The sequence below is a fragment of the Podarcis cretensis genome, assembly GCF_951804945.1.
Source record: "Podarcis cretensis genome assembly, chromosome: 1".
Lineage (NCBI taxonomy): Eukaryota > Metazoa > Chordata > Lepidosauria > Squamata > Lacertidae > Podarcis > Podarcis cretensis.
The window spans coordinates 109,074,437-109,089,115 of record NC_137170.1 but is presented as its reverse complement, the minus strand read 5'-3'; the positions used below and the strand labels follow the sequence as shown (position 1 = coordinate 109,089,115).

General features: G+C 39.4%; 1 protein-coding gene across 16 annotated transcripts in view; it reads left to right on the top strand.

The window, feature by feature from the left end:
• Nucleotides 1–14,259, top strand: part of BAZ2B (bromodomain adjacent to zinc finger domain 2B) — a 188,042-nt gene extending 173,783 nt beyond the window's left edge. For 12 of the 16 annotated variants that reach the window (XM_079975160.1, XM_079975163.1, XM_079975148.1 and 9 more), the window contains 9 exons: nt 1,086–1,350; nt 1,531–1,686; nt 2,096–2,256; nt 3,131–3,441; nt 3,834–3,969; nt 6,518–6,664; nt 9,963–10,228; nt 11,778–11,921; nt 12,799–14,259. In XM_079975160.1, coding sequence (XP_079831286.1) covers nt 1,086–1,350; nt 1,531–1,686; nt 2,096–2,256; nt 3,131–3,441; nt 3,834–3,969; nt 6,518–6,664; nt 9,963–10,228; nt 11,778–11,921; nt 12,799–12,952 — 1,740 coding nt within the window. In that variant the 3' untranslated portion in view covers nt 12,953–14,259. The remainder of the gene's footprint in view (nt 1–1,085; nt 1,351–1,530; nt 1,687–2,095; nt 2,257–3,130; nt 3,442–3,833; nt 3,970–6,517; nt 6,665–9,962; nt 10,229–11,777; nt 11,922–12,798) is intronic. The other 4 variants (XM_079975150.1, XM_079975154.1, XM_079975153.1 and 1 more) reach the window with 1 other exon arrangement.
• Nucleotides 14,260–14,679: the final 420 nt, after the last annotated feature.

The window sequence follows — 14,679 nt, the reverse complement described above, 5'->3', positions numbered from 1 at the left end:
GTCTTGTATTCTTCATACTGGCAAAATCCAGTGGTGTTTTCTTTCCCCTTTCCGTATTGAGGGGAAGAGCTGCAAATTAAGGGCCATATTAAACCAAATTGTTGCACTAGCCAAAGCCAGCACGATTCCCACCAGTGCAGCGGGTCTTTCCCCGCTCTCCTCCCTTGCACACCCCCGTGCCCTTGCTAAATCTGCCCCAGAAGGTCAGGAGAAGCCCCAGAGCAGCATATGGAACGGAAGCTATCAGTGTTAAGGTGAATTGATTCTATTAGGAGTATTATCTGTTACTCAAAATTATGTGATAGAATTATAACATATTCTTCCTGCTTGATCAATCCATGAGCAATTTACTGCAGATGGTCTTGTCTCCAAGGATTTTGTGGGCATGTGGAGAGAGGAGAGGAAACAAAAGTCCTGTTGCACCAGCGGAATTACATGTGCTGAGCTTTGGATATTACCCTAAATCTCATTGTGAGCATCCCCACAGGAGAAGGGAATGGGGTCGCTCGTGCAACCTGAGGCTCATGCACATAATGTTGCATCTAAATCAGCTCAATTTGTTTTATCCAGCACACAAAAACTTTTCTTAATGCTGGATGCATGAGATGCAGCTGCAGTTAACCGGAATGGGAAGAACTTTAAAACAAAACACCACATATAGGTGACCATTCTAGAAAGAGGAAGAGTTCATGGCAATATATATTTTTTTAAAAAAAAAACTTTGCTCATGGGCAAAATTCTGCATGAATGTAATATGGTACTTTAAACTGATGTCACTAAATATTGATTTTTTTAAAGCATGTATGGCAGTTTTATAGCCATTGTAATAAAATGTCCAGCGATTTTTTTTTAAGTAACATTTCTTAATCTTTCAATTTGGTATTCAAATATTGTGTGATTTATTTTTATTTTGTTTTAGTGATCAGCTGTAGTCACTTTATCTTTTAAAATGATTTACGAGTCAAGAATTCCTATATGTTTGTAACATATTGGTACTAAAGCATTCAGTTCCAGGTTTCGGTTTTCTAAGTACAGTCGCAGTAGAACTAATGGCTCTTTATTTTTTCAAAATATTCCCTGCATAGCCCATGAAGACAGGATTGCCTGTAATGGGACTTCAATTCTGTGGATGGCCAACTGGAGTGATTACTTCAAATCTTCAATTTTCATCCCCTTTGTCTAGTATGGGGTCAGGATTAGGGTTGTCAGAAGGCAATGGCAATTCATTCTTGACACCTAGCAAAAGTGAGTCCCCTGTGCCACAAGCTGAGAAACAAGCTTCTGTACCTTCTGCTGTGGTTGAAGTAGCCAAACCAGTTGATTACCCTACTCCAAAGCCCATCCCAGAGGGTAAGTACCATATTCTTCAAGAAAGGTATAACTTCTGACTACCACTTGGAAACACTTTCAAGTGAAGCCTCAGGTGCATTTGTAGACGTACCTTTAGATCCAAGCCAAGGAGTTTTAATGTTGCCAAAGGTGTGTTTTATTTCAAGAACTTAAAAATATTGTCTCCATGTTTTGATTCAGAAATGCAGTTTGGCTGGTGGAGAATTATTGACCCAGAGGATCTAAAAGCTTTGCTTAAAGTGTTGCATCTCAGGGGAATTAGAGAAAAGGCCTTACAGAAGCAAATACAAAAACATATGGATTATATTACTGTAGCCTGCCTCAAGAATAAAGATGGTATGTAACTGAAATAAACACACTCACTTGTAGTGTTATTACATATTTATGATTAGATGTTTGCTATTTTTCAAGATTGCGTTGATGAGCCAAAATGGCATATAACTGGTACTTTTCATCCAGGCAATTATTAAGTAATTAGTGACTTCTCAACTTTTTTATATGGATTTTTCAGTCTGCTTTATCTCTCTATACTACCCCAACCCCTTTGCAAATAATTTGAGTCTCTTAAAATATAAATGGAATGTTGTTGAAAGACTGTAGTTCTGATTTTCTTCCTTTGTTATAATTTGGTGTCATTGGCCTCTTATGTAATACATGTTTTGCCCCAGGAAGCAATTCCTGACCTTGCAAACTTGATTAGGTTGAAGTTGTACTAAAAGAAACCCAATCTGATTCCCAAATACAGCTGCAATTATTGAAGTAAATGAAAATGATGAAAATCAGGTAACACGGGATATTGTAGAAAACTGGTCCATAGAAGAGCAAGCCATGGATATGGATATTGCTATTCTTCAGCAGGTGGAAGACTTAGAGAGAAGAGTGGCTTCAGCTAGTTTGCAAATCAAGGTAAAATGTGCTTCAGTAAAACCTCTCTTCGGTAACGTCATTGCAAAAAGCGATAATTCAAAACTGTTATGAGCAGCTGTTTCTACAGTTGAGGATAAGTGTTTTTCTCAGTAACATCTCTGGGGGGCAAAAATCCAATACAGTTTCATTAGGTTAATATCACCTAGACTAAGATGATTTCATCCTTTTTAAATGACTCATACATAAAGTAGACATTTCAGTGGTTAGAATTTTCAGAGAAGGAATATGAGTCAGGATCAGAAGCATGATGCTGCTAGTTCCATGAGCCCAGTGACTTAACTAATCATTGGTGGCCTTCTGTTTAAGAAGTAATCAAAAATCCCACTGAGTAAGAGGTATGCCTTGGTTATACCTTTAGGTAGCTCTTAGGATTCCAGTTATCATCATTATTGGGCATGGCAATCAATAAGATAGCATTAGTTGTCACCAGTGGTTAATCTGAATTTATGTATCTGGCCACTTTTGGGTTCTTAAAATTATTGCAGGGTTTTAAAAAGGTACAAGTTGCCAGAACTGTGGCAACAAGCTGGGCCTTGAGTTAGGTATGTTCTTTCCATGCTGTGAGTGGCTTGTGGGTGTGATCCAGGGGCACCATTCATGTAAGATTTGTCTTACTGATGGCCTGTTTTGTGCAAAACAATGTAAGAGAGAATACTGCTGCTGTAAAGCTCTGTTCTTTAAAAGTAAACATTATCCCAGTCGAAGCAAAACAGGAAAGAAGCTTCTGGTCTCCTGGAGAGCATTTGGAAACAGAAGCGCAGTGTAAGGGTTAACTCAAGCAAACAATCCACTGATCATTCTTAGGTGGTTACAGTAGCAAACAAACATGTGAAACCTTTCTATTGAAATGTAGGGTTGGATGTGCCCTGATCCTGCATCGGAAAGGGAAGACCTGGTATATTATGAACATAAATCAATTACTAAATTACACAAGAAGCGTGATGGTGATTGTGCTGGTGGAGAAGAAGGCAGTAGCAGTACTCTAGAACGGAAGAGTGACAACCCTCTAGATATAGCTGTAACCAGACTTGCTGACTTGGAGCGGAACATAGAGCGAAGGTATCTGAAGAGCCCCTTAAGTACCACCATTCAGATCAAACTGGATAATGTGGGCACAGTTACTGTCCCTGCTCCTGCACCATCCGTTAGTGGTGATGGTGACGGGTAGGTTATTGAGATTAACTTGAAAAATTATTGTGCTTCTTTGCTAATTGGAGCCTATTTTCTATTGTGTGTTTATCTATGTATCTTCTTGTATGTCTTTGATCCACACGGATCACGTTATTATGCATGGTGCTTTGTAAGATTTCTTTTCCCCCTGTTATGTATGTTAATCCTGCAAAGTTATCCTACATTTAACTGGTTGTGACTAAGCTTTGAGGCACGTAGCCACAGTCTGTGCACTACATCAAATTTAGTTGCTTAAGCCTTATTACCCTTACTGGCTGTGTACGTTTTTGTCATTGCTTGGCTTTCGATGTGACAATGATTGTTCCACGTTCAGAAACTGATGAAAATGGATGTGACCTGCTTAATTTCTCTATATTTCAATGCAGAATGGAAGAGGATATTGCTCCAGGGCTAAGGGTATGGAGAAGGGCATTGTCAGAAGCTCGCAGTGCTGCACAGGTAGCTCTGTGCATTCAGCAGTTACAGAAATCAATAGCATGGGAAAAATCTATTATGAAAGTTGTAAGTGTTGTGAACTGATTTTTACGTATCCTATTTTCCTCCTTTTCCAGATACCTCAATTGATAGTGTATCTTTCATTGCTGCCTGTGAAAAATACAAAAGTTAAATTGTGCATTTTACATTGATTCACATGCTGTGCTCTCTTGTAGCCAAATTCAGCATTCTGAACTTTCTTATGACAAATAGCCCTTCTGCTGGTATATTTTGACCTTAGTATTCCAAAAACCAAAAGCTAGAATGGCCATTTCTGTGCCTCTCTCTTGGAGAGGTCACCATGCTAATGAAAAAATGACCCCTTCTGTGTTGCCATTATGGGGATTCAGTGTCAAAGACTGCAATTAAAGGCTTTTTCAGAAAGATGAGATGCAAAGTACATGCTTAAAAGATGTGCATGGCTTCTTTGCATGCCCACTTAATACAACTGTATGTGCAGATTGGACGAGTGTACAGGCGCACAGGCTGAAATGTCCGTCTCCGCATAGAAATGACAAATTAACAAGCACTGCTGTGTTAATTGCATATTCATGAAAGGCATGCAAATGCATGTAAAGAGATTTTGCATGAATCCTGGGCATCAGATTTCTGAAAATTAAGCTTTTTATACTATAGCAATGAATGGGAAATGCTAACAATTAAACAATGGAAATATATGAACTGTTGAATTAACTAATTCTTTCTCCAACTTTTATACTTACTGTAAACTTATAAACCTACTGTTTACCTGATAACATAACCCAAGAAGTTACCAGCATACATTTTATCTATATTATGGGCAATGGCCAGTAAATAAGTAAATATTGCTGCTTCTTACCTTAAGACAGTTTTCCACTGGCATTATAAATGCTATAGTTTCTGTACTGTGTTTCTCCACTGAGATTAAAACGAAATTGGGGGGGGGGAATCCCATCACATTCCCAAAGTGTAAACATTGCTTCTGTTTAACAGCAAGTGAACACCCCTATTTTTACTACTGGGACTGATGACAATTGTGACTCTTTAGCGCTAGCATGGGGATCTTCTGAGTTGAGCTCCAGGACTTGAGCAGTCCACACAAAATTGTCATTCCCTAGTTAAACCTCAAACACTCAAAAAGAATGCTTTGTTGCATTGGGTTCTGCATGTTATTTTCATGATTCCCTAACTTTGCCATGAGGCGTATCAGGAGACGAGCTCTGTGCACAGAATAGCATGTGGTCTCTGGCATTTAGATCTGTTGAAATTAGATGTGTGGCTTCTGAAATCAGCATCTATTTACTTCATGTTTTGGCCAAATGAAAAAAAATACTGAGGATACTGGAATTGCTGGTGTTCTGTAATGCACATCTACTTTCTGCACAGTGGACCCTGTTCACTATCCACATGTTGATAATCTGAAATTTCCTAGTGCTTTCCCCCTGATTTCCCCCCGCCTACATTAGTCTGATTACAGTCGCATTCGCTTTTTTGTCTGACCTAATTATTGCAAATCTAACAAAAGATGAAAAAGGAGTAGCACACTGTTCCTAGGAGATTCCATATCAGAATAAGGGAGAATAGCAAAAATACGTAGGGACATATCCATTGCTGCAGCTCTGCTGGTGCGATGGTCTTCCGTATGTGCAAGACCCACCCCTCTCTCCTGTCCCATCCAGCCCCATGTGTGCCCGAAAAATCAGCTCCAGGGGGCTGGATGGGACACTCTAGAGCAGATGTTGGAGGTGCATGGTGGGAGGACAGGAAACAGAAATCCTGTTGCACCAGCAGAACTACACATGCTGAGTCCTATGCGCAGTTAACTTGTGTGATTTAAGCCTTGTGCAGTTGAAAGTCCAGGCAGTTGACACCACGCAAATTAAATGAGCTTAAAAGCTTTTTTTGCACTGTGTTTTCCTGGCATAGAAAGATCTTTTAAGCTCCTCTGCCTTGCTTACCGGGCAAGTCCCACTTGGTGCGTATGCTCTGGTATGCTCTCGTGAGGTGTCCCGAGAACTAAAGTGGCCCTGTAAGATCGCGCGAGAGAATCTCAGAGCCCATGCGCTGAGCAGGCCTAAGCTGGGCGGGGGGGTGGAGGTAAGGCCCTCTCAATGTGCCAGGTCCAGAAGGTAAGGATGCTCACTCAGGGGTGGTTTGAGTATATGCATTTTTGTGTATACATGCCATCCCTGGAATGTAACCCATGTGTATGATGCAGTCACACTATACAGTAGAATGTCCGTGTTAAGTGTCTTGGGAAATAATACTGTTCAAAGTTACAAAATTATTTAAATTCCTAAAATTCCCCCACGCTGAGCAGTCCTAAAGTAAAGAGCGAATCCCTAGCAGAGTGTTTAATCTGTAATAAATATATTATTTAGTCTATAATGTAGTCTATAATAAAGAGAAAAATTGAAAAGAAAAATGTTTGATTGACTGGCCATTTCTGTATTTCTCTGGCTCCACACTTGGTGTAAACAAGCCATATAACCTTAGACACTCAGAATTTCTTAAGTTTTCAATTGCATTTTATTCTCTAATACGTGCATAGAATGTTTCTACATGCCATAATTAAAGTATTTCCCCTGTATTGTAGTACTGCCAAATATGTCGAAAAGGAGATAACGAGGAGCTTCTTCTCCTTTGTGATGGTTGTGACAAAGGCTGCCATACCTACTGCCATAGACCCAAGATCAGTACTATTCCAGATGGTGACTGGTTTTGTCCTGCCTGCATAGCAAAGGTAATTCTAACTTAAAGGTGAATCCTTGGAAATTCTCCAGTTCAGTGTTCTGTTGCTTTCCAGCAGTTGCCATGCATGCAGTAATTGCACATAGACTCTGCAAAACTTAGCTGTCCATAAAAAAATTAAATGTTCTGATAGGGTGACCATTCACACATGCCTGTTTTTCATCTATGATACATGGAAGACTTGAAAACATGGGGAGAAATTGAACAAATGCTTCCCTATCTGGTAATTCTCTGCCCAGCAGAGAGTACTGTTTACATTCTTTTAAACTGCTTTTTAATTGTGTTTTTAAATGTTTTAAAAATGGGTTTCAATTGCTTTAAACTGTATTTATTGGGGGGGGTGTTGTGGGTTGGTTTTTTTTTTGCTGTTTCTGTTTATATTTTGATTATTTTGTGTTTTTATATTGTAATTTTATCTTGTGAACCCGTTGATAAGTAAAGTTGTACCTTGGATCCCGAATGCCCTGGAACTCGGACGTTTTGGCTCCTGAATGCTGCAAAGTGATGGTTCCGGATTGTGTACATTCTTTTGGAGCCCGAATGTCCAACAGAGCTTCCACAGCTTCTGATTGGCTGCAGGAGGTTCCTGCAGCCAACCAGTAGCCACGCTTTGGTTTTCGAACGTTTTGGAAGTCAAACAGACTTTCGGAACAGATTCCGTTCGACTTCCAAGGTATGACTGTATAAAAAGTATGCATCTTCTGTGCTTGACATTGTTTAAGTGCTGCTTTATTTATATTGTGGGGTAGTTTCTGAAGAAGCATAAATATCCTCTGACAATCATTCTGATGTGTGTGGGAACCGTGCACATTCCTCTGGATATAGGCCATTGTGTGTTGATGCAACATCCATTCAAGCTGCTACTTCATTGAAAAAATAGTCACGTGTTTGGCAAATAAGTACTGGGAATAAATTTGGCTCAGTTCACATTTTAATGCAAATCTAGCTAATTTGCACCTCTTGAAATGAATGTGTGAACTGAAATACAGCTATCCTTTTCTGAATTTATAATGTAGTTCTCCCAACAACAGAGGATTATAAAAAATGCATATATAAGTGAAAATAGCATACAAAATGAATTACAGTGGTACCTCGGGTTACATACGCTTCAGGTTACATACGCTTCAGGTTACATACGCTCCAGGTTACAGACTCCGTTAACCCAGAAATAGTACCTTGAGTTAAGACCTTTGCTTCAGGATGAGAACAGAAATCGTGCTCTAGCGGTGCGGCGGCAGCAGGAGACCCCATTAGCTAAAGTGGTGCTTCAGGTTAAGAACAGTTTCAGGTTAAGAACGGACCTCCGGAACAAATTAAGTTCTTAACCCGAGGTACCACTGTATATTATGAGCATTGCTTATAAAAATTGTATATTAAGGAAAATTGCATGCAAAAAATGAACATTAGGTGAAACGTGCTAAAATACTGATGTAATTTCTGAGGGGGTTTTTTATAATTGCAAACAGACATGGAAATGTTGGAAAAGTGAATTTAGGATTAGAAAATGATAACTAAGAAATTTAGATATATCTACACATAATTTGTCTTCTGCATTTTCCTATTGCCATTCAGGACTGCTTCAAATAATAATAATAATAATAATAATAATAATAATAATAATAATAATAATAATAATAATTTATGTATACCCTGCCCATCTGGCTGGGTTTTCCCAGCCACTCTGGATGGCTTCCAATAAAATATTAAAATACAATAGTCCTTCAGATATTAAAAGCTTCCCTAAACAGTTTTTGTGTGTGTGTCCATAACGATATATAGTGTGTAAAAGGGAACACTTCCTAAGTGGCAAGAGAGAAAATGCAATAGACAAGTTAAGTGTTAAGGAATGTATTTTTCTTTTTATTGCTATGAGTGATGGACCCAACTAAGTTATATTCACAAAAGTCTCATTGGAATAGTGGATCTTCTCTGAGCATGAGTAAAGTTGGATATCTCCCAATGTATGCATAGAGCAAAACCTCCTTTATCCACATTTATAATGAAGGAGGATGTAGCAAAGAAGCAAGATTGTCTGTGATGTTCTGCAGTGCACTGTAGTCCATGAGTGTTTATTCCGTAATATATTTGTGAGTCTTTAAGGTGCTACAAGGCTTTTGTTATTATTTCATGTAAAAAACATGGATGTTTACAATTAATAGTTATTTTAAATGTCTTTTATTCCTGGAAGACATCTGCTATTATCCTTAATTGACTGTATGTTTTTGTGTATATAACCTTAAATCATGGGGTGTGTTTTTCTAGCCATAACTTTTGTATAATATTTTATCTGTTCTCAAAATGCCCCCCCCTTTTTTTTTTTTTGCTGAACAGCATGGTTAAGCTATTTGGATTCAGATGAATACGGCTCTTTATTTTGTCACATAGAATCTCACTTCTTAGCTTTCTTAAGCATTGTTTTGTAATCTGTCTGGGTCTATTGGTGGTTTTTACCCCCTTTGGTCTCCTTTTCATTTGCAGCTTCTTCCATTTTAGTATCAATCGCCTGTTTAATTAGTGTGCTCTTTGTTCCACATCTAAAGTAAAAATGTTAAACAGACTTCCATTTACATGCTTCCATTTGGTACATTGTTGTTTACTGCAAATTTACAGCCTTTGTTTAAAGTTGATAGAGCGGTGTTGAATCGTCACAACAGTTATAGTGATTAATTTTTTTTCTTTGAAGACTGAACACTCTGAGAAAAAGGGAATCTTTTCTGGCAATGTCTGTAGAACTCTAGAGTGGCCTTGAAACTGGCCTGGTTTTAAGAGGATTCTATAAATCAAGCTCTCTTTTACCGCCACCCAAATATTTTGCTGTTTGAAATATTCATGTATTTTTAAACAGACCAGATGTAACGTCTCCCTGCCCTCCCCATTCACAAGCAGGAAGCACCAGTATGTGCACAGGAAAAGGGATATTTATTTCCACCAGCAGTCCTTGTGTCTCATAGGATCCTGCTTCAGGGTTTTTGGAAGGCAGGGGGAGGGGAACCTTCTGCTGGACAGAGGAGCTGAAAAGCCCCCTTGTAGAAGCAGAGCCTTTGCCTGTGGTGCTTTTGATTCTGGCCACTGACTTTATAGGGTAAATGCAGTAAGAATATGCCCATCATTTCTAAGGGCCGATAAATTTTCTTGGTAGGAGGGCATCCTGGAAGGGGCGTGTGAAAAGAAAACAGTGATGTGCCTAGATTCACCTTAGCCGGGGGGGGGGGGGGGAGCATTCCAAGCATGTTTGCTTGGCCATTAGGTTTTTGTCTTCATTTATTGGGATTTTTTTCTTCCTGCTACAGGCAAGTGGTCAAACTTTAAAAGTGAAAAAAAATCAGATCAAAGGGAAGAAAAGCAACGAGCATAAGAAAGGCAAGAAACTGCCATTAGCAGCAGAAGTGGAAGAAGAGGACTCTGCATCTACAAGCAGCTCTGTTAAAAGAGGGAAAATGGACTCTAAGAAGAGAAAGATGGATGAAAATATTTCTATTAGCCCAACAAAACAGGAAAGTGTTTCTCCTGTGAAGAAAGCTAAACGTGATGAATCTAAGGACATGGCTATATGCAGGTATTGGCTGGCTGGGTATATTCATTTTAAATTTTGTTTATGGGCAAGTTGAAACCCTCCAAGTACACACAGTGCTGCAGCAGATGACCTATTTGTTTAAACCTGGGTCTGTCCCAGTCATTTGTAAGAAAGAGGTGGAGGAGACCCCAATGGCAGAGTAAAAGCTTGAATGAATGAACTTCATCATTCTACCTCCCTGCTACCTCTCCCCCAGCCTGATGTGGAGAAAATGGTGTTTGGGTGATGGTCTGCATGAAGATAAGCGTGGCTCTCCCCCCCCCCCCGTGTCCCTTTTGTTCTTAAAAGGGGCGGCACCCATTCATTGTATACGTGATTGAGGTAGACTCGGATGTAAACATCTCATGTAATTTCTGCCTGAGCCAGCTCTTTTGGGGGTCATCTGATAGTACAGATCAGCTGTCCAGGCTCTGACAGCTGGTTGGTTCCAGATATCCAGAGAATTGGCACTCCATTCTTGAAGGTAGCAGCAGCCAGAGACCATCAGTGGAGAAGGTGAGCTGTTCATCTGGCCCTCCTCCACAGATCCTGGAATTATTCCTCCTCTTGAGGAAGCTGGCCTTTTTGCACCTTTGGCCGGCAGAGGGAAGTCTCCCCCACCCCCTGATGACGGACTGATTGAGAGGCCACCTGCGTTCAGTCTACCAGAGGAGCGGGGCCAATGGGGGCAGCAATGCCCCCAAGGGAGATAACCTACTTTGGGAGGAGGCAAGAACAAAAGCCACCCCCATAACATCATGTTTAAAATGTTTAAAATGTTTTAAATTGTTTTTAACTGCTTTTTTAAATTGTGTGCCTTAAAATTTTTGATTGTTGTTGTTTTGCATATTAAGGGGCATAAGGTGTGCCTGGGAAGAGAGGATCTGGAGAGAGCAAGGGGGGACCCCAATTACTGTGGAAGGCGAAGGGAGGGAAGGCCTGGCAAGGGGTACATGGCATGGGCAGTTAGTGACAGATTAGGCAATCTGCTGGTTTACTTCCTGCCTCACTGCCCAGTAGTTTCAGAGGCAGCGTTGAGGACTCCCAGACTGCTGAGGTTGGAGAACTTCAACATCCATGCCGAAGCAGTTAACTCTGGGGTGGCTCTGGACATCATGGCTGCCATGACAGGCATGGCGCTGTCCCAACATGTCATTGGTCCAACAATTGTCACAGGTCAAATTCCGAACCTTGTTTTCTCGGCTGGGCAGGAAGAGGGTGATCTGAAAGTGGGGGATATTGTCATGGTAAGATCACTTCCTGTTGAGATTTAGGCTTTCAGCACCTTTCCCCATCTGCATTATACAAATTTTAATCATCATCATCATCCACTAGTGGAAATCTCTTCTACTTTTCATTTCTCCTCCCAAGTAATATGTTTTATCTTTGAAACTTTGCTTTAAAAATCTAGATAAAACTTAATTATTATCTACTGGTACAGTGTGTTTCACAGCAGGCAGCATTCATATTTATAGATAAGTATAGCTAGACAATATCGTGTGAGGCACCAAGCTGTTCAGCAATTGATTGTTTTTGCGTGTGCCTTTCTTAGCGTTCTGCTGTCTGAATTGGAAACTCATGAAGATGCATGGCCTTTCCTGCTTCCTGTAAACTTGAAACTTGTTCCCGGTTATAGGAAAGTTATAAAGAAACCCATGGATTTTTCCACCATTCGAGAGAAGCTAAGTAATGGACAGTAAGTAAAAATCAAAGGAAGTGCCATTCCCCCCCCCCCAAAAAAAAGTCAATGTAATATTGCATCAACTTTTTTTAATTTAATAATTGGGTAAAATCAGATTTCCAAGTTTCCCCCCCTGTTACTGGAACAGAACACTGGGTGAACAATCTGGTGTGCCGAGAGGATTTGTAGGTGAAAGAGTAGACAATCGGCCAGCCAGTGCCCAGCTCCGATGGCTGGCGAGGTGGACCAAAAGTGCAATTGATTCCGGGAGTTGTGCTAATGACCATTTAGGCCATGCCACTGTTCAGGATGAAGCCATAGATATTTAAGAGGCAGACTAAGTTGCTGCTGCAGTCATACAAACCAAATGGAGGAGCTTCTGTACCACATCCTGTGCAGGCATAAAGGGATATGCTTTTGTCAGGGCTGGAGTATCTGTTGCAAAGCAACAGACAGATAACATGCATGCCCAGTCTAATGTGTGGGTACTAGGTGTGGCAGTTTGTTCTCAGAAGGGGGCTATGGTGATGCTGAATCCATAAAATCCTGGAAATGACTTGGGCCCCATTCTCTCTCAGGTTTTGGAGCTATTTAGGGTAAAATGGCTGCCCATACTGCATTAAAACTTCAGACGTTTATGGGCTTTCTGTTCATTTGGATGGACCCAAACCAGGTGTGCTCAGTTTTACTTTCATTGAAAGCTGTGGTGCCAGTATCATTCAGCACCTGCTGTGTTTAAGATAACACGTAGCAAAGAAGTGAGACTAAATCTAAGATGAACAAAGTGCCGTTCTGAATTAATCCTGTTATATCTTTCCTCCTTGGTGAAGGTTTTAGATCCTTTGCTTCCGTTCTGTATTTTAAGGAAATTTTGCTCTCTTTGATATTTCAGGTATCCTAATCTTGAAGCCTTTGCTGTAGATGTCAGGCTTGTGTTTGACAACTGTGAAACATTTAATGAAGATGATTCTGACATAGGCCGGGCTGGCCACAACATGAGGAAACATTTTGAAAAAAAATGGACAGAGATTTTCAAAGTGAGCTGAAGTGATCACAGTCCAACATGTTTTCTTTTATTAAATGAGGATAAATGAGACCAGCAATGTGAACTGTATTTACATTAAAGTACAAGGCACATGCATAACTAATGACTGTTTTATTTTTCCTTAAAGTATCACTGGGGAGTGGTACTAATTCCTAAGGCTTCACTCCTACAGCAACCATGGCCCTTGGTTCTTGGTTTGTGTGTTTTATCAAACTATTTTAGGTAGAACAGGGAAGCACACCCAAAGAATTTAAACATAAGGGGTGTAATAGTGCAATAGCAATTTAAAATATATCAAAACGCACTGAATATTCAACCACCAGAGCTCTACTTGGGGAAAAATGTTCTCTTTTCCCTTTCAATAAATATCTATTTTTCATTTTTTTTTACTTTGTAGTTTATTTTTTAGTAAATGTATTTAATTTTATGAATTATTTATGATTAAATAGCATCCAGACTCTTCGTTTTCTGTGAAAAGGAAGAATTAGAAAATAAAATTGCTTTAAATCTTGAAAATACAACAAGGAATGTTTTAAAATATAAAACAAAGCCAAGTAAAACTGTTTACACTGATGTGCTGTAAAAAGCACGAAAAATTAAACTTTACTGTAGAGTTACAAGTACATTTATATATATGTTGCTGCATCACTTGTGTAGTTAAATTGTATTTCAAGACAGTGAAGAAAATGAGACATATGTATATACTGTTCATTATTGTTTATATTAAGTCTTGTTTTAAATATGTATGATGTGTACATATTGTTTGCAGACATTATTGTTTATGCCTTAGAAGGACTGTAGCATTTTATTTTAGTTTTAAGGTAATTATAGATATATGGCTTGTACAGTAATTATCCTCTACCAACACTGTGGAGTCTCCTTAATCTTTGTAGTGCCTGCCTTTAAAACAGGGTGTAGGGGATATTAGTTTTCCATTTTTCTATTTTGTTATATAATTTCAAGCCACCAGGGCCTCAGATTCAAGTATAATCATTTGTATCCATGTGGAATAAAATTGTGACAATTTCCTACGCACACAGTATTTTTTCATAAAAACATTTCCCTCCATTTGCCTTGCCACAGAAATAACAAAAAGACATTTGTAACCACTGTGTTTTATCTACTGTGTGTTGTGGTGGCCTGTTGGAGGCAAATAGATCAGAATTTTTTTTGTACCTATGTAAGAGTACTTGAAGTTTCATTTAAAACAAAACGTTGTGGAAAAGGTAGCATTCTCTTTTTTTTAGGAGTGTTATTTTTCACTAGTATGTGTGGCACGGATACAATAAAAGACTGTTTTGCAAACCAGTTTTTTTTTCTTGGTTATTTTAATTCCCTATACATTATAGTAATTTTTTTAAATAAATAAATAAAATGCTGCTAATTAGCAGCGAGATCTCCCCCACCCCACCTCCAGCAGTTGTGAATAGGAGATAGTAAGGAAAGGATCTGGAAAGAGCTAAGCTAAAATGGCTTTTGATTGTGGGTACCCGTTCTGTGAAGTTATGCCAAAGCACATTCAGGCTTGTCTGAAATAACAATGCTGGCTAATGGAAGCCCAATACTAGTTGGAATTACTCAGTTATGTGAGTGCAACAGCAGGACTAAACCAAAGGCCTCGTGGTTCAAAAGGCTCAGAAACTTTATTGGAACATCTTGATAGGCACAGTCATTTTCTGCACAAACCCGTATGTGTACATCCATTATATTATATAGCGTCTCCTGGTC